This window comes from Nerophis ophidion, linkage group LG20 (assembly GCF_033978795.1).
Source record: "Nerophis ophidion isolate RoL-2023_Sa linkage group LG20, RoL_Noph_v1.0, whole genome shotgun sequence".
Lineage (NCBI taxonomy): Eukaryota > Metazoa > Chordata > Actinopteri > Syngnathiformes > Syngnathidae > Nerophis > Nerophis ophidion.
The window spans coordinates 30,335,107-30,354,966 of NC_084630.1; the positions used below are offsets into that span (position 1 = coordinate 30,335,107).

The 19,860-nt window shown below is 37.7% G+C and overlaps 1 protein-coding gene across 8 annotated transcripts in view; it reads right to left on the minus strand.

Annotated features, from left to right (window-relative positions):
* Nucleotides 1-1,709: 1,709 nt before the first annotated feature.
* The window catches only part of LOC133538994 (girdin-like), a 73,718-nt gene continuing 55,567 nt past the window's right edge, over nt 1,710-19,860 (minus strand). For 3 of the 8 annotated variants that reach the window (XM_061880974.1, XM_061880976.1, XM_061880973.1), the window contains exons 24-29: nt 19,351-19,443; nt 18,941-19,137; nt 14,739-14,819; nt 11,759-11,986; nt 11,566-11,631; nt 1,710-5,024 (exon numbers count right to left, since the gene is read on the minus strand). In XM_061880974.1, the coding sequence (XP_061736958.1) occupies nt 4,081-5,024; nt 11,566-11,631; nt 11,759-11,986; nt 14,739-14,819; nt 18,941-19,137; nt 19,351-19,443 (1,609 nt within the window). In that variant the 3' untranslated portion in view covers nt 1,710-4,080. The remainder of the gene's footprint in view (nt 5,025-11,565; nt 11,632-11,758; nt 11,987-14,738; nt 14,820-18,940; nt 19,138-19,350; nt 19,444-19,860) is intronic. The other 5 variants (XM_061880975.1, XM_061880978.1, XM_061880977.1 and 2 more) reach the window with 5 other exon arrangements.

The window sequence follows — 19,860 nt, forward strand, 5'->3', positions numbered from 1 at the left end:
ACAGGGGGTACATCACTGAAAAAAGGTTGAGAACCACTGGAATAGAATATATTAGCATGCCTTTTATTGTCACTATAGACTGGCACAATTAGATTAAAAACAACTCCAGTATCAGTGCGAAAGTCTACATAATATGCACAAACATAGGAAGAAAATACAAATAGTGCAAAAGGAGGTAAGGTGCACAGTCCAGGCCTGAGAATGATTTATGGTCAATCAATCAATCAGTCAAAGTTTATTTATATAGCCCTAAATCACGAGTGTCTCAAAGGGCTGCACAAGCCACTACGACATCCTCCACTCAGATCCCAAATCATGGCAATAAAAAAACTCAACCTAATGGGATACAATGAGAAACTTTAGAGGGGTACCGCAGATGTCTGTGCCCCCCGGGGCAGAGCAGAAAAGAGACGGCAGAATCACTGGTCTAATGTGCCGCAAGAAATACATATTATACTACATACAAACACACACACACACACGCACAAACTGTATATATCTAAATCTATATATATATATACATATATATATATTATACATATATCCTGTTTGTGTTTTATTTGTATTCCTTTTCTGCAATGAAAACAATGGGTGTGCAAACAATACAATGATTTACAAACTTTTTTATGCAAACAAAAAAATTATCCATCCATCCATTTTCTTTCGCTTATCCGAGGTCGGGTCGTGGGGGCTGCAGCCTAAGCGGGGAAGCTCAAACTTCCCTCTCCCCAGCCACTTCATCCAGCACTTCCCGGGGGATCCTGAGGGGTTCCTAGGCCAGCCGGGAGACATAGTCTTCCCAACAAAAACAATTTGATATAAAAAAATATCTATTTTCAAACAAAACAGTTTGGCTTGCTAACACTTTTTTTTGTTGTTATAATCAGCTTCAATCTTGTGGGTGTGGCATTTCTGAACAATATTAAAGGTGCACAAAAAAAACGATTCACACCCGAATCATGATTATTTATCCCGATTGTAAATTGGGTCATAATTTAAAAAAAATCGACACAAAATTATACATATTTTAATAACAATTTATTTTTTAAATATGTTTTTAGGCAAACTCCATGCAACCGGAATCAAATCAAACTTTATACATAAAAAGCTTTTCATACATAAAACAAATGAAACGCAAAGTGCGTTACAAAGTTAAATACAAAGTTAAAAACAATACCCCAGTGACCCATATCCCTCATTATCACATGCGTACGCACGGACACAGATGCCAAATACACACACACACACACACACACACGCAACTGTAGGCACCATTGATTGCATAAATGAGTACAGAGGAGACATGTGAGTAAACACTATCACAGGAGCCATCTGCACCAGGAGGTCATCAGACCATGGCCACCAGGATGCCAAGCACGGCCGATAACCCCTGAGGCAGATAGCTCATCTGAGGAACGTTGGAAAATAAAAATAGTAAAATATGTAAAATAGAAGCCATGTGTCGAGATAAAGATTAAAATACAAGTAAGACATATGAAGGTCTATAGGGGAAAAAAAAGATATATATATATATATATATATATATATGTACAGTAAATAACTAAATAAAACTAAATCAAATCTTGCGTAAGTAATAAGATAAAAAGTAAAATACAAATGTCTTCAATAAAATAATTAAGCCAAATCAAAAAATCAGAAGGAGTTTTTCTAACCTCTAACCCGCTTTGAAAACGTTTGAGTGCAATTATTAAACCAAATATTACATTACGAAAATTAGTTTGATTTGAGAATCGTGCTGAATTGAATTGTTACCTCAGGAATCACACCCTTGAACAAAAAAAAGATTTGCAACCAAAATTAATATTTTATTTAGAAGAGGCCCCGCCCATAAGGTTGAAGTTGATCATAACCAAATAAAGGATTAGGAAACAAAAATAAATAAATAAAAGAAGAGACTTGCAACCAAAACTTTTTTTTGTTCGTAAGTGATTTTATTTCATATTTGGTTACATGAAAGACAGATTTATCTCCATAATTAGTTTGCTACTAACCATAAATTGAAATTGAAGAACTCAAACCTACACGCTTTATAGCATTTTTGTGGTTATAACATAGTACAAAGTGTGAAATTATTGTAGAATACAATAATGATCATATGTCTGGCAACAATACATCCAATAAGAACAGTAAAAAACAATTCAAACAAGGACAAACATTTTTCTATTTTGCTTAAATATTTTCTCTTTTAAAATGGATAAAACACAAAGGATAAGATTTACATGTTAAATCACATGTGAATATCACAGTTCCTTCAGGTTCACGTTCTGTCATAAAACTTGGAATATAATCTATCCAAAAATACTGGTAAAGCAATTGGACATAAAATGTACAAAAACAAAAACAAAGGATAGACAAATTACACTAAAAACACAGGAGTGGGGACACAAACCTGGAGTGTACAATATTTAATGCAGCAGAAGGAATTTATTTCCTCTCTGTTTTAGTATTTCCTAACGGTGGTCCAAATCAATTATATTTCTGCCTAAGTTTTTAAGCTCTGGATGCCGTTTCTGACATACAGTAGGAAGGGGAGGGAAATGTTATGGCCCCCTTTGTCGCAGTTTGCCTGACACATGAAACGCAACGAATGGGGTGTGGGTGGGGGTTGCGCACTATCTACTTTAGCCGCTAGATGGCAGTAGAGTTTGGAATATTTAAAAATGTGTTTTGTGGCAATTTCAAATAAAGAGTGGCGCTTTCCATCATTTTCAGCAAACAGCATTGTAAAATGATTATGGGACCATATTTTTAAAGTTAAAGTACCAGTGCGTTGAGATTATCCTCTGCATTTGACTCATCACCCGCACCCCCTGGGAGGTAAGGTGAGCAGTGAGCAGCAGTAGCAGTGGCAGCACTCGGGAATTATTTTGGTGATTTATCCCCCAATTCCAACCCTCGATAGTGAGTGCAAAGCAGGGAGGTAATGGTTCCCATTTTTATAGTCTTTGGTGTGACTCGGCCGGGATATGAATCCCTTCCCTACTGTAAGCCTCTAATTTTGTACTATCACACTACCAGGATAAAATATGCTAAATATGTTTTACAATCTATAGGACAGGAACAGAAACCTAACCCAAAATATACAGTCTGTGCAATAAGACCCAATGTCATGTAAAACACACTAAAGCAGGGGTCTCAGACATGCGGCCCGCGGGTCTTTTGCGGCCTGCGAGACGTTATTTTGCGGCCCTCACCTTGATGTGAAAATTTTATGTTAGTGCGGCCCGCGAGTTTTATATTAAAGGCGCTTGACAGCGTCATGCTTGCCAACCCTCACGATTTTTCCGGGAGACTCACGAATTTCAGGGCATCCTTTCTCTCAAATTTCTGTTGATCTCTTACCCAAACACCAACGTTCAGATGGTGCCGTAATGGCGCTGCTTTTAGCGCCCTCTACAACCTGTGCAAACAGCATGCCAGCTAGGTCATATGTTGTATCTGGCTTTTGAACATACACGTATGTGAAGGTATACTTGGTCAACAGCCATACAGGTCATAATGAGGGTGGCCATATAAACAACTTTAACACTGTTACAAATATGCGGCACACTGTGAACCCACACCAAACAAGAATGACAAACGCATTATGCAGACAAACGTGTGTCTGCAGAAGCCTCATACAACATGCGGCTCGCCTGTCACGCTGTTTGTATGACGTAAAGGTGGACGCGATGACATGTTGTAGAGGACATTGAAAGGCAGTGCTATCATGGCATGTCCTAAATATTGTTGGCCAGGCGAAAATCGGGACAAATTAGGGAGAATGGTTGCCCCAGGAGATTGTCGGGACGTGCATTGAAATTTGAGAGTCTCCCGGAAAAATCGGGAGGGTTGGCAAGTATGTTGCAAGGGCGGGAAAGCCATTCAAAGAAGGTAAATTCATTAAAAAGTGCATGTTAGATTTTTTTAAGAAATCTTTTCTTGCGGACCAGCCTCACCCAATTTCTGCACCCAGTGGCCCCCAGGTAAATTAAGTTTGGAACCCCTGCACTAATGTGTTATGTTACTCAATAACGTAACCGTTGATTTGATGTTATTTACCCTTGTGCAACTACATGGTTACGAGTAGACTCCTGGCTCGCTGGTGGCTTTACAAGTGGACTCTGAGAGAAAAGGGTCTGGTGTTGTCAAAGTCCCGGCACAATCACTGAAGATCGTGTTAGAAAAGACAGAGCTGAGGGTGAACTGAGAGTTGAAATCAGACTGCTGTACAGGAGACTTTGAGTGGTCTTCGGTCACAATAACTGCTGGGTCTCTGGGAGGTTTGACAGGAGGAATGGGCTCAGGCTCTGGTTGTTGACTGGCTTTGATTGTTATTTCTTGATGGTTGTTGTTATTGCACTTTCCTGCAGGAAGTGTCTCAGTCTTGACAAGCACCCTGCAGTCGCCGTTGAGGCTGGGGCACCTGGACGGGCCATCAGCTGTGGTAATCACAGCGCTGGCACGAGGGAAACTTTTGGGAGACCTGAATCCCTTTACCCGCCCTTCTTTTCCCAAAGGATTGGAGAAGCAATTGAGGCAGCCAGACATTGAGGACGACTTACCCTGAACACAGAAGACTGTAATTGGTGCAGAAGCTGAGGCCTTGGTACATTCAGTATTACTGGAGCTAGATCTGACATTTGGGCTGACCATGCCCCCGAAATCGGATGAGCGACGTGTTTCTTTTCTCTTTGATCCCCTTCTGATGCTCCGTGTTCCCCGCTTGAGCCAGAAGTCTTGGGTCGGAGTGTGCTCTTTTTGTTTAAGTATAAGCTTGAGATCTGAATCGTGGCTCTTTGTCATGGGCATGGTCGATGCTTTCTCCTTGTGTGCTGCGGAGGAGGCCTTCTGGTCAGGCTCAGGTGTGGAGGCGTCACGGGGTGGTTGGCATGACGAAGATGAGTGGCGAGTTGGCGTCTGCTGGACAGGGCTGCTGCCATTTGACCAGGGCTCATTATCCAGACTCATGCTGAACTCACCACTGCTCTCACTTTGAGCTCGATTTGGGGCCGCGTTACACTCTGGAAAGGAGAAAAGAAAAGCTTTTTCATACACTCATCGCACAATCCCTTGAGCTCAATACAGAGCTGTATCAAAAACTTTACAAAAAGGATGATGCTTCGTCAGTGTCACTACGAACAAAGTATTGTTGAGCACTATTGTCCGCTAGAGGGGGGGGGGGGCGTGCCCACATTTGTGGTCCTCTCCAAGGTTTCTCATAGTCATCATTGTCACTGGCGTACCACTGGGTGTGAGTTTTCCTTGCCCTTATGTGGGTTCTTCCGAGGATGTTTGTACAGTCCTTTGAGACATTTGTGATTTAGGGCTATATAAATAAACATTGATTGATTGATTGATTGTGGTTGTACTTCCCAATGGCCTAGTGCGGGAGTCCACAACCCGCGGCTCTAGAGCCGCATGTGGCTCTTTAGCGCCGCCCTAGTGGCTCTCGGGACCTCTTTCAGAGATGTGTGAAAATGGAAAAAGATGAAGAAAAAAACATTTAAAAATATATATATTTTCTGTAGGAGAACCAGCATGACACAAACCTCACTAATTGTTAGATATCCCACGGTTTATGTTATACATGCTTTACTGATGAGTATTTGGCAAGTACCGTTTGGTCCTACTAATTTCTGCGATCTTTGAACACTAGTTTGTTTACGAACAACTTCCTCTGACGCTGCCACAGAAAGACGTGATTTATGCCACTCCTTCTTTGTCTCATTTTGTCCATCAAACCTTTAATGCTGTGCGTGAATGCACAAAGGTGATCTTTGTTGATTTTATTGATTTGCGAATGCTTATCAGGCATATTTGGGCAATCCATGACGGCAAGCTAATCGATGCTAAAATGCTATATAGGCTAGCTGTTTGTACATATTCCATCTTTCTGCACCGTTTGTAGGTATATTTGAGCTCTTTTAATTTCCTTTACTTATTTCCTTTGTGTATTTACTTTGTCTCATGACACATTATCTGTATGTAATATTAGCTGCATTTCTCATAGTTGTTTGTGTGCCACATTGTTCCAGACCACAGCAAACGTTACCCAGAGATTGTAATAAATCCATCAGAAGAAGACAGCCTGCCAAAAGTTATCTCATCCTGTGAGAAGCCTCCATATTTCTAATGATTTCCAATGTTGCAAAAATGTGTACAGTAAAAAATACAACATTTATGTCATTGAAGATTTGCGTCAGCCTTTGATAGTAGGCTAATATAGCTAATACAGACACTAACATCATGTGTTGCCTTCATTATAAGACTTATATAAGGCTTTTACTTTTTTAAGGCGCCAGACAGATTATTTTTTTTGTATTCAACATTTTGGGATGTCAACCGCTGGCCTAGTGCATGGATTCACTTTTTACACATTTTGTTATGGTACAGCCTTATTCCCAAAATGGAATTAATTCGTTTTTGTTTTCAGAATTCTACAGACAAGAATGCATAGTAACAATGTGAATTGTTTTTTTGTGTAAATTTTGCCATTTATAAAAAATAAAAACCTCAAAAACAATTTAGTCTTTGCTCAATACGTTGGCACCTTTGGCAGCAATTACAGCCTCAAGTCTTTTTGAATACGATGCCTCAGGCCAATTCCATCCCTACAGTGAAGCATGGTGGTCGCAGCATCATGCTGTTGGGATGGTTTTTAGCGGCATGAACTGGGAAACTAGCCAGGATAGACAGAAAGACGAATGCAGCAATCTACAGAGACATCCTGGGTGGAAACCAACACTTCTCATTTAACCTCATGGAGCTTGAAAGGTACTGCAAAGAGGTAAGGGCGAAACTGCCCAAAGATAGGTGTGCCAAGCTTGTGGCATTGTATTCAAAAAGACTCTAGGTTGTAATTGATCCCAAAAGTTCATCAACAAATTATTGAGCGAAGGCTGTGAATACAAATATACATGTATTTTTTTTTAGATTTTAATAAATTGGCCAAAATTTTAATCAAAAACTTTTTCATATTGACACTATAGGGAATTGGCCCTGCGATGAGGTGGTGATTTGTCCAGGGTGTACACCGCCTACTGTCCGAATGCAGCTGAATAAATAAAATAAATTCATTTATTTTTTTTTACTTTGCTTCTTATAACTTTCAGAAAGACAATTTTAGAGGAATAAATACAACCTTAAAAATGATTTTAAGATTTTTAAACACATATACCTTTTTACCTTTTAAATTCTTTCCTCTTCTTTCCTGACAATTTAAATCAATGTTCAAGTAAATTTATTTTTTTTATTGTAAAGAATAATACAAAAATTTAAATTCAATTCTTCATTTTAGCTTCTGTTTTTTCGTCGAAGAATATTTGTGAAATATTTCTTCAAACTTACTATGATTAAAATTAAAAAAAATATTCTGGCAAATCTAGAAAATCTGTAGAATCAAATTTAAATTATTTCAAAGTCTTTTAAATTTAATTTAAAATTTTTGTTCTGGAAAATCCAGAAGAAATAATGATTTGTCTTTATTAGAAATATAACTTGGCCCAATGTGTTATATATTATAAGAACGTGCAGATTGGATTTTAACATATTTTAAAACATGTCATCAAATTTGTAAAATTAATCTTAATCAGGAAAAATTACTAATGATGATCCATAAATTCTTTTTTTAATTTTTTCAAAAAGATTTGAATTAGCTAGTTTTTCTCTTCATTTTTTTCGGTTGAATTTTGAATTTTAAAGAGTTGAAATTGAAGGTAAACTATGTTTCAAAATTTAATTTTCATTTTTTTCGTGTTTTCTCCTCTTTTAAAAAGTTCAGTTAAGTGTTTTTTTCATCATTTATTCTCTACAAAATACCTTCCGTAAAAGGAAAAAAATGTACGACGGAATGACAGACAGAAATACCCATTTTTTTTGTACATATAAATTTGTTTGTTAAAGGTAAATTGAGAAACTTGGTTATTTCTGGAAATTTTATTAAGTGTGTATCAAACTGGTAGCCCTTCACATTAATCAGTACCCAAGAAGTAGCTCTTGGTTTCAAAAAGGTTGGTGACCCCTGCTATCGGGAATGTGTAGAATTTTAAAGACAAAAATGAATTAATTCCATTTTAAAATAAGGCTGTAACAAAACGTGGAAAAAGTTAAGCGCTGTGAATACTGCATTGTATTATGAGACGGTAGAGGTTAACTTGTATCTGTGAAAAATTCCAGTGAGTCATGATGACGCAGACACAGAGATGATCAAACGTGCAGACTTCACACTGCAAATGAGTCTTTTAAAGGGTTTGAATCAGTCAAGTAAAAACAGATTTTAGGATCAATAATATTTGTCATGTTAATTGGTATAACCTTTAGGTGCAGGAAGGGACTTGCTTTGAAATTAAAAATAAGTAGACAAAGAAACATGACACTACCTTCCTATTGGTGGCAGAAAAAGCTTTTCATTATTCAAGCAAAGCATCAGAGCAGAGGTGTCAAAGTAGTTTTCACTGAGGGCCACATCACAGTTATGTTTGGCCGCCTCTAACAGTGAATACTATTATTACACAATTTTCTTATGCATTTTTTTGTGGATTTTTAAAAAACTAAAATGTAAAAAACATATGGTAAGTTGCAATACTTTCACCTCAAAATGTAGTGTATATTACTCTAAGTGGAAAAACATTACTGCTGTTTTTAGGGTAAAAAAAACAGGCAGCTCGGTTGCCAGAATTTTACTGTAAAATGTACATTTTTTTTTGTTACAGTAAATGAAAAAACAACAACAATTTTACAGTAACATTTTGGCACCTGAGCTGCCAGTTTGTTTGTGTTTGTTTTTTTACCACAAATCAAAAATTGTAGATTTTTTGGTGTATTACTGTAAATGCCAAAACGGCATTATAGCTTATTCCAGTCAATAAAGTAGTTTTTTTTAATTTAGAGAAAAATGCAGTAAAAACCACAGACAATTTCACAATTTTACCATGAAATCTATTGCTACTTTTACATTGCACAATTTGATAGATAACTTGATTTGAAATAATTAATATTAGTATTTATTTCTTAAAAAAAAGGTTTCATTTTTTGATAATATATTTTTGCATAATTAGACAATGTTTAAGTAACAACTATACATTGCGATTAAATGGAGTACAGATATTTTTTGTCTCCCAAAATAGAAAGAAATAATACATTTAGTAAGAAAAGTTACAGTAGTTTATTGATGAATATTATTTCCAGGATTTTGAGGGAATGGGAAACAATATTTATTGTGTACAATACATACAGTCACTTGGTGAAAAAAGTTCCAGAACTACTGGCATAAGGGAAAGAAGCGTGTGCAGTAAATTGTGTGATTAATCTGTGTTTATAAATGATTAATGCAATATTTTTTGGTGATTAATTGCATGTGTTAACACGTTAATTTTGACAGTCCAAAGTGAAAAAGAAAGCAAAGAGAATGTCTAGTAACATATGTGAGGGTGCACACACAAAAAAGTAAACTAATCGAGGCAAGATGAAGTTGTTAAGGTTAAATAAAAGTAAACACGAGCACGTAAAACCACTGAATCCTATCCTGGACTCCAAAAGTGTTACAATGATAAGCTGCTAATATAGCTATCAGTATAATTGCATTGCACTACACTATTATGAACTACAACAATAAAACTATAATGTACAAACCCCGTTTCCATATGAATTGGGAAATTGTGTTAGATGTAAATATGAACGCAATACAATGATTTGCAAATCATTTTCAACCCATTATCAGTTGAATGCACTACAAAGACAAGATATTTGATGTTCAAACTCATAAACTTTATTATTTTTTGCAAATAATAATTAACTTAGAATTTCATGGCTGCAACACGTGCCAAAATAGTTAGGAAAGGGCATGTTCACCACTGTGTTATATCACCTTTTCTTTTAACAACAATTGATAAACGTTTGGGAACTGAGGAAACTAATTGAAGCTTTGAAAGTGGAATTCTTTCCCATTGTTTTATGTAGCGTTTCAGTCGTTCAACAGTCCGGGGTTTCCGCTGTCGTATTTTACGCTTCATAATGCGCCACACATTTTCGATGGGAGACGGGTCTGGACTGTGGGCGGGCCAAGAAAGTACCCGGACTCTTTTACTACGAAACCACGCTGTTGTAACACGTGGCTTGGCATTGTCTTGCTGAAATAAGAAGGGGCATCCATGATAACGTTGCTTGGATAACAACATATGTTGCTCCAAAACCTGTATGAACCTTTCAGCATTAATGGTGCCTTCACAGATGTGTAAGTTACCCATGCCTTGGGTACTAATACACCCCCATACCATCACAGATGCTGGCTTTTAAACTTCACGCCTATAATAATCCGGATGGTTATTTTCCTCTTTGTTCCGGAGGACACCCCATCCACAGTTTCCAAATACAATTTGAAATGTGGACTCGTCAGACCACAGAACACTTTTCCACTTTGCATCAGTCCATCTTAGATGAGCTTGGGCCCAGCGAAGCCAGCGGCGTTCCTGGGTGTTGTTGATAAATGGGTTTTGCTTTGTATAGCAGAATTTTAACTTGCACTTACAGATGTAGCAACCAACTGTATTTATTGACAGTGGTTTTATGAAGTGTTCCTGAGCCCATGTGGTGATATCCTTTACACACTTATGTCTGTTTTTGATGCAGTACCGCCTGAGGGATCAACGGTCCGTAATATCATCGCTTACGTGCAGGGATTTCACCAGATTCTCTGAACCTTTTGATGATTTTACGGACCGTAGATGGTAAAATCCCTAAATTCATTGCAATAACTCGTTGAGAAATGTTGTTCTAAAACTGTTCGACAATTTGCTTACATAGTGGTGACCCTCGCCCCATCCTTGTTTGTGAATTACTTAGCATTTCATGGAAGCTGCTTTTATACCCAATCATGGCACCCACCTGTTCCCAATTAGCCTGCATACCTGTGGGATGTTCCAAATAAGTGTTTGATGAGAATTTCTCAACTTTATCAGTATTTATTTCCACCTTTCCCAACTTCTTTGTCATGTGTCACTGGCATCAAATTCTAAAGTTAATGATTATTTGCACAAAAAAAAATGTTTATCAGTTTGAACATCAAATATGTTGTCTTTGTAGCATATTCAACTGAATATGGGTCGAAAAGGATTTGCAAATAATTGTATTCCGTTTTTATTTACATCTAACACAATTTCCCAACTCATATGGAAACGGGGTTTGTACATATCAGAATCAGATTTAGTGGCCAAATATGTTCACCACTCAGGGAATTTGACTTGGTAGACTTTGTTCAATTTGGTCGCTTTGTGCAGGGGTGCATACTTTTTAGACTGGTGACTGAAATACATTTAAGGCTTCAGCACCCCCCACAACCCCGAAAAGGACATGCGGTAGAAAATGGATGGATGTATTGTTAGTGACACAAAGGGGGCAGCAGATCCACGTTTTCCTGGGTCCTATTTTGTTTTGCTTCTGTGGTCAGCATGCAGATTGAAATAAAACAAGGTCATGATAGCGATTTCATGGATTTACTCTAATTCCTGCCAGGGTAATACATCTGTATTTGCGGAATCCTCTAAACGGCTATCCGCAAAGCTTTACCGTGATGCTGCAGCTCGTCGTTGTCCACAAAACCAGATGGCACAGCACTGTCATTGAGATCCTTGTCTGTGTGTGAAAACATACACATAATTAAAAAATACACATATTTCTATTCACTGGAAAGTTTTGTCGTGATAAAATGCATGTTAAATACTGATGATGGTGTCAATGATGGGTGGATGTATGTTTCTACCTGTCAGTTGTGACACATCTGGAATGCCAGTCTCAGAAGGGTGGCGTTGGATGGATGGTTCAGTGGTGGGATGCAGGTGGAGGATGGACAAGATGGATGAGCTAAGGAATGAGGTCAATGCTTTTTTCCTGTCCTGCATGTCAGCTTGGTACCCTTCCATCTCCTCAGAGCTCTCTGCCCATTGTGTCTCCTCCAACATGGCAGAAGGGTACACTAAGCTGCTCAGAGCTGCGTTGTTGGGGCGGAGGACGGGACATTGGGGCAACGGATGAGGATGAACAAATGAACTGCTTAAAGAAATGGAGGCATTCTTTATTTGGACGGAAAATATTCTTGAATTGCGGCAATTTTTTTCAATCGCTTTAAACCCTGCGGCTATATTTGGATTTTTCTTCTAATGTTTTATATTCAACAATCAGTTTCCATATTACACTGTAAGAGAGACTGAAAAGGTGCGGTATTGTTTGTACTATCTTTTGGACGAGTTTGCTCACTGCAGGTTGTAAATGTACTTCCTGTTTTTTGCTTTCAACCGGAAATATAACCGTCCACAGGCGTGTCTGCTCAAAATTATTATTCATTCATCACTCCAAGCAGCGGTTGTGAGTTTTACAATACAACTAAAACAATTCATACTTACTAAGCTGTCCCATGTGTGATGTCCGTGGGAGTGTTTTCATGCATATTTGTATGTGCTGTCGTAACGTAATAAAGCTAGCGCTGTTAGCATTATTTAATATGCTAACACATTTACAAGTGTCTGTGTTGTCCGCAGCTAGCCATGATGATAATTTCTGTTTTGTTTGATCAGCCATTTTACTGCCGAGTGACAGGCACCGTTTGTTAACAATTAAGGTATGCAAATAAACATACAAAATATTTCGTACTGCTGTCAATCTGTGGCTAACATAAGTAAAAATATTTTTTCTTCTTAAAGATGTTGGGAGCAGCATAAATGGTAGTGCAATCCAGAGCTGTGTAATTGTATAGACACTTTTTTTTTTATAACGGAGGGGGGGATGCCATCTTTGTACTTTGTTACAAGGTATTTCTTCAAATCAAGTGTTTCTCATCTCATTTATCAAAGTGCTGTCACCTGCACACTTCTTTGGCTCCATGGTAGCTTATTTTGCATTCATACTCAAAGAAAATCACAGCGACTGAGTCATCAACGCGTGGGATTCCTTTTTTAGATTTTGAGTAGGGGTGGCTATCGATTACATTTTAATCTATGCTAGTAACAAATCAGCAATTGAAAAACGGTGGCGTAACATCAAAAATGTGCAATTTTTTGTAAAAAAAAAAAAACCAAACCCTTTTCATTGCATGGTATTTTGTGACATTCAAGTTAAACAGACTACGATAGTTATTGATTTTATATAATTGAAGTATTTCAATTACTGAGTAATACATTCAAAAATAAATAATACAATCCACAACAAATTTTCATAATTACAGTAGGAATATCAAAAATAGGGAACGTGCACAAAGCGACTTTTGTAATATTGAGTCTCCTAATTCCAAGGTCCATGAACGCAACCTAGCTGGCTGTAACCATAATTGGGAAAGGCTTTGTTGTTGTTGTGGCTACTAGCTAGCCTAGCACTGTGGGGCTAGTACTGTTATGAGGGCTGCTGTTGGCATGTTAAGGGTAGTAATACTTTTAAAAGGAGCGTTGGAAAGCTACATTACTTACAAGACGTTACGTGTACAAAACCCAAAACCAGTGAAGTTGGCACATTGTGTAAATTGTAAATAAAAACATAATACAATGATTTTCAAATCCTTTTCAACCTATATTCAGTTGAATAGAAAGCAAAGACAAGATACTTAACGTTCAAACAAAAAAACTTCGTTATTTTTTGCAAATATTAGCTCATTTCGAATTTGATGCCTGCAACATGTTTCAAAAAAGCTGGCACATGTGGAAAAAAGGCACCATTAATTCTGAAAGGTACATACAGGTTTTGGAGCAACATATGATGCCATCCAAGCAACGTTATCATGGACGCACCTGCTTATTTCAGCAAGACAATGTCAAGCCACGTGTTACAACAGCGTGGCTTTATAGTAAAACAGTGTGGGTACTAGACTGGCCTGCCTGTAGTTCAGACTTGTCTCTCATTGAAAATGTGTGGCACAATACGAAGCCTAAAATAGAGAGACTGTTGAACAACTTAAGCCGTACATCAAGAAAGAATGGCAAAGAATTCCACCCAAAAATCTTTGAAAATTGGTCCCTTCAGTTCCCAAAGGATTACTGAATGTTGTTTAAAGGAAAGGCCATGTAACACAGTAGTGAACATGCCCCCGTGCCAACTTTTTTGCAACGTGTTGCTGCCATTAAATTCTAAGTTAATGATTATTTGCAAAACAAATATTAAATATCTTGTCTTTGCAGTCTATTCAATTGAATATACATTGAAAGGGACTTGCAAATCATTGTATTCTGTTTGTTTTTACAAATTACACAGTGTGCCAACTTCACTGGTTTTGGGGTTTGTACAATACCACCAAGCACTCGTTGCAGGTTGCATTCATTTACCACCATAATGAAGCATCGATAGTGTACTTTAATTTTTAACACTTAAAGTAGGACCCGTTTTTTCTGACAAGCCTTAGTTTTGAGTCTGCTGAATCTTATGCAGGCAAAATGACAAATTTTTTTATGCGCAATAATGATAATCAAGATGGTATACGGAAACGGGGAAACATTTTGGCAAAAACCGATTCACACATACAGTACCATTGTACTGAAAATGTTTTAGGGCGATGCATAGTTCCAAGTGATATGCTCTGAATTGGACTGTAGAAAATACAGTATGGATTATCACTAGTATTATGATTTATTAATTCATAAGCTCTGATAATATGATGAGGTAGCATGAATAACAATACATCATCATTTCTGACTAACACTAAATGGATACAATGAAGACTAAAGTGTATTCAAATAAAAAAATATAGCAGACTGTCTTACACAAAGAACGCCTGATGAGGGAGTTGACTTTTTCTTTGCTCTTCAGTTTGTTCCTCATATGGGGAAACCGTTTCAGTACGGCTGTTTAATAGCAAACCGCATGGGGAGTAAACGGAGGTAATGCATGGGAGATGGTAAAAGATGGGTGTATGAATAGGGAAGAGGATGTGAAGAGAAACAAGACAAAATGAGAGACATGTTGGTGAATGCATAACGAAGAATGAAGCTTTGGACATGACACACAAATAACTGTTTTTAAGTGTGAGTGGCAGGCATGTGCATGGACTATTTGGGGGGCAGGTGCTCACGCCAAAAAAGGGCACCCATCATAAAACATATTCATAAAATCATTATTGTAATTAGGATAGAAAATACAACATAATATATTCAACTTATATAGTAACCAATACAAACTCAAATGATCATATTTAACAATAAAACAAGTGTACTGTATACTGCATACAAGTTATTTCTAAAGCAACATTATAATAATAATATAAACAATGTACTGCAACAGAATGTCATAGCTCAACTTAAGACACACCTTTTATCTCAATAAATACAATCTTCCATGAAAAAACTATAGTGAATTTGTGTAATTTGTAGACAGGCATGCCCTCACTTTCTTCAGTAAACACGAAAGCATCTGTAAACAACTGGACAAGGCTTTGACTTGTATTTCTACTATGTTAAAGGAAACATCAGACCAGTACCAATGTGATGTTTTTAGCGACGCTACAGTTGTGGCACAATTTGCACCAAATAACGTCAGCGGATTTCACAAACAATGTTATTGTCGGTCTGTCCAATGCTGCGTGTCTGAAGAGACGTATGGTCAGATAAATATCAGTCCCTCCAGGTTTGCGATTGTTGCAAACGTATAGGCCTGAATTTGCAATGCAAAAATCGTGATGTTTTGAGGTTTTTTTTTTTTTTTAAAACATTAAATCAACTTGGGATTTTATGAAATTTGTTATCAATGTTTTATCAAGTGTTACTTGTAACCTCCACCTTAAAATGCAAAAAACGAGATTGGTTTGAGCAAGTGTCTTGACATGTTTTGATGTTGGATAGACTGTTTGCAATACAAAAAAAGTCTCCTTTCGACTTCCTGCCGACCGTCTTTTATTTACGTTGAGCTTTTATGTCATCTTACTTACTAAATCAATCACAGTAACAATCTAAATGTTATGTTATCACTGCACCACAAACGTAATCTGAACACGGAGGTGAAGCACCACCCACCGAAGGGATGTCGCCTCTTCTCACGGCAAAAAATTGTCCTCTGAGCCATTTTAAATCTTGGTTTAAAACATATTTTTACTCCCTGGAGTTCAAATCCAGTTAGACAAGATATCTTGGTTGTTTTTATTTCTTGTTTTATACTTAAAAAAAAAAAAAAATTATACATATATATATTTTTTACATTTTAGTATTTTAGGTGATATATTCTGCACTTCTTTTAAGGTATACGTTACTATTGTGTTTTATTCATCCTTCTGTGTTACAATGTAAATGTGACACTACGTGCTCCTTTTCTTATGTCTGTACAGCACTTTGGCTAACTGGGGTTGTTTTCAAATGTGCTATATAAATAAAACACTGAACTGCTTTGAACCTGATATTCACATAAGCTAGCCTTTCCTTTGTTCATCTCTGCCTGCTTGTGAATTGCAAGTGAATTTCAGTCAAGTTCCTCTGCTACGGCATTGCCTGAGGGTCAAACAGGACACGCGTGCTTTAATTGGGCGCTAAAATAATGTGTGCCGGTATTTAAATTTATAGTTAACGCGTTATTATCGCGTTAACTTTGACAGCACTATTTATAACTAATAGTAGAAACTACAAAATGCACGCTAGCCCGATAGCGTCAAGTAAAATACATGACTTTTAGCTGTGCATCTGCTAAATTAGCTAATATACTGGCATGCTAACATGTTAACATTAGCATGTCAATGGTTAGCATGCATCAAGTACCTAATGACTGTGGTTTATACATGCAAAATTATCTTAGAGAGCTAGCATTTAAAGGCCTACTGAAACCCACTACTACCCACCACGCAGTCTGATAGTTTATATATCAATGATGAAATATTAACATTGCAACACATGCCAATACGGCCTTTTTAGTTTACTAACTTACAATTTTAAATTTCCCGGGAGTTTCGTCTAGAAAACGTCGTGTAATTATAACGTGTACGCAAGAAGTCACAGGTTTTAAGGAAATATGAGCGCTGCACACACACACAGCTAAAAGTCGTCTGCTTTAACGGCATAATTACACAGTATTTTGGAGATCTGTCTTGCTGAATCTTTTGCAATTTGTTCAATTAATATTGGAGAAGTCACAGTAGAAAGATGGAGTTGGGAAGCTTTAGCCTTTAGCCACAGAAACACACGGTGTTTAAAATTCCTGGAGGTGAAACTTTCCTATGGATCAGAGCGCGGTCAAGCCAACATGGATCCCTACCAAATGTCAACCAGCATGTTTCGGTGAGAAATTTGTGGTTAAAAAGTCAGTTCTTACCGGAGAAAAGCTGAGCTTGTGCCGTCCATAGCTGCCATCGACTCCCCTGAGACACTGCGCCTCAAGACACCCGTGGAGACACCCTTCCGACAATCAGGTACTATTTAACTCACTAAAACACTAGCAACACAACAGAAAGATAAGGGATTTCCCAGAATTATCCTAGTAAATGTCCTTAAAAATATTGGAATCCCTCCCAATGCAATCGCGGTTTTTTTTTTAACTTATTTTTTAAAAATAATAATAATAATAATGGATTAGATTTATATCGCGCTTTTCTATTGTTAGATACTCAAAGCGCTCACAGAGAAGTGGGAACCCATCATTCATTCACACCTGGTGGTGGTAAGCTACATCTGTAGCCACAACTGCCCTGGGGTAGACTGACGGAAGCGTGGCTGCCAGTTTGCGCCTACGGCCCCTCCGACCACCACCAATCATTCATTCATCATTCATTCACCAGTGTGAGCAGCACCGGGGCAAGAGTGAAGTGTCCTGCCCAAGGACACAACGGCAGCGATTTGGATGTCAATAGGTGGGAAGCGAACCTGCAACGCTCAGGTTTCTGGCATGGCCGCTCTACCCACTACGCCATGCCGCCCCATAATTGTATTTATATTTTTTTTCTAGTTCGTTGCTATCAATATCCTCAAACACGAATCTTTCATCCTCGCTCAAATTAATGGGGAAATTGTCGTTTTCTCGGTCCGAATAGCACTTTTTGTTGGAGGCTCCCATTAAAAATAATGTGAATATGTGAGGAGCCATCACATGTGTGACATCATCGTCTGCGACTTCCGGTAGAGGCAGGGCATTTCTCTTAACACCGAAAGTTGCGAAGTTTATCGTGGATGTTCTCTACTAAATCCTTTCAGCAAAAATATGGCGATATCGCGAGGTGATCAAGTATGACACATAGAATGGACCTGCTATCCCCGTTTAAATAAGAAAATCTCATTTCAAGTAGGCCTTTAAAGAGTAAGAGATTATTATCATACTTCAACATCAATGCTGCCATAGAAGAATTTGTTCTTAATTGCCTTATCCTGGATGAATAAAACTTAATATATAAATACATTTAAACTATAAATTAAATGTTTACATATTACATTACCCAAAAGGCTTAGTGCTGTAGACAGGAACAGGAAGGAGGCTTGAGCTATGCGAGAGGACAACTGTGCTGTTTGAGCAATAAACTGTTGACATATTGTTAGATGTTGTTATTCCTGCTTCGTCTACACAAGAAACAAACATTAATCTTGATTAGACAGTTGATGACATCGCTCCAAGCCAAATTGTATTGGCAAAATGACGCTGATTGGCCAAAATGTGCGGAGCAGCTGCGGTCATTGGGCAAAGTTGCTAGGCCACACATAATATACAGAGATTAGTTGAATTTGATTTAATTTAATTAGCACAATCGCGACACCGGAGGGGCTGATAAATTCCGGAGGGGCTGATAAATATAAATGCCTTGTCTGATTTCAAACCGTATTTGGGAGAAATGATGACGGAGAGCAATTTATATTCCAAAATTAATTTTTAAAAAAGAACTGTAATAGAAAGGGCACTTTTCTCATGCAGTGCAAAAGGGAAGGTGCTTGAGCACCAGTAGAGCTCTATCTTTGCACGTGTCTGGGTAGTGACGTCATTAAATGAATGCACAAATTCTCACTGTTATTCCGCTGAGGTGAGATAGTGTCACCTGCTGATGTGGAAACCGAGCCTCCAGAGCCGTCTGAACTGATGATGGAGCCGCTGTCATGACGTGAGAGTTGTGCCTCAGTTGGTTTAAGAGGTTGATCTAGTCCATGTTCACGGCTGTTAGATTTGATCAACTTTTTCCACTTCAGAGAGATCCAGTTGCCTCGCCTGCAGAGGAGAACATTTCAGAAGTGGAAAGAAATTCTGCAAATTTCTTCCCTGACACAAGGGAAATGTACGTTTAAACATTTCAGGGACATCATATATGACAAAAAGAACTACAAGGATACAAGAGCATCATTTATCATCAAGATATAAAAATGTTAATAAATAGCCAAAGTTCACTCCCAAGTGTTTCAGTCAAAATATCAAGCTACTTACCTGCGAGGAGGTGAGGGGTCGTAAAACCTATACTGGTCCATTATCTTCTCCTCCAGCTTCTCCTTTTGCCTCCTCAAATCGTTAAGTTTGTCACTTAACAAACACAAAAAAGAAAAACTGGTGTTCGTTTCACATTACAATGTCAATGATGCGTAGTTCAGTGGTGTCCATTTGCGGTCCGCAGCCCAAGTTTTGTTGTTAAAAAATATAATGAAATTAAATTTAAACACAATACAAATGTAAGAAAAGAAGCAAAAAGATGTAATGTATTGAGAAAAAAAGCTGAAATGTTGATTCTAATATTAATAATACACCCTATTTTGACCTATAACACAAAGCTGACACAAAGTTTTATCTTTTAGGGATGTAACAATCCGAAAATCTAATGTCACAGTTATTGTGACCAAAAATTATCACAATTATCATTTTAAGTGACAATATGGTCCATCCCCCCCTTTTTCTACCGCTTATTCCCTTTGGGGTCGCTGGCGCCTATCCCAGCTACAATTG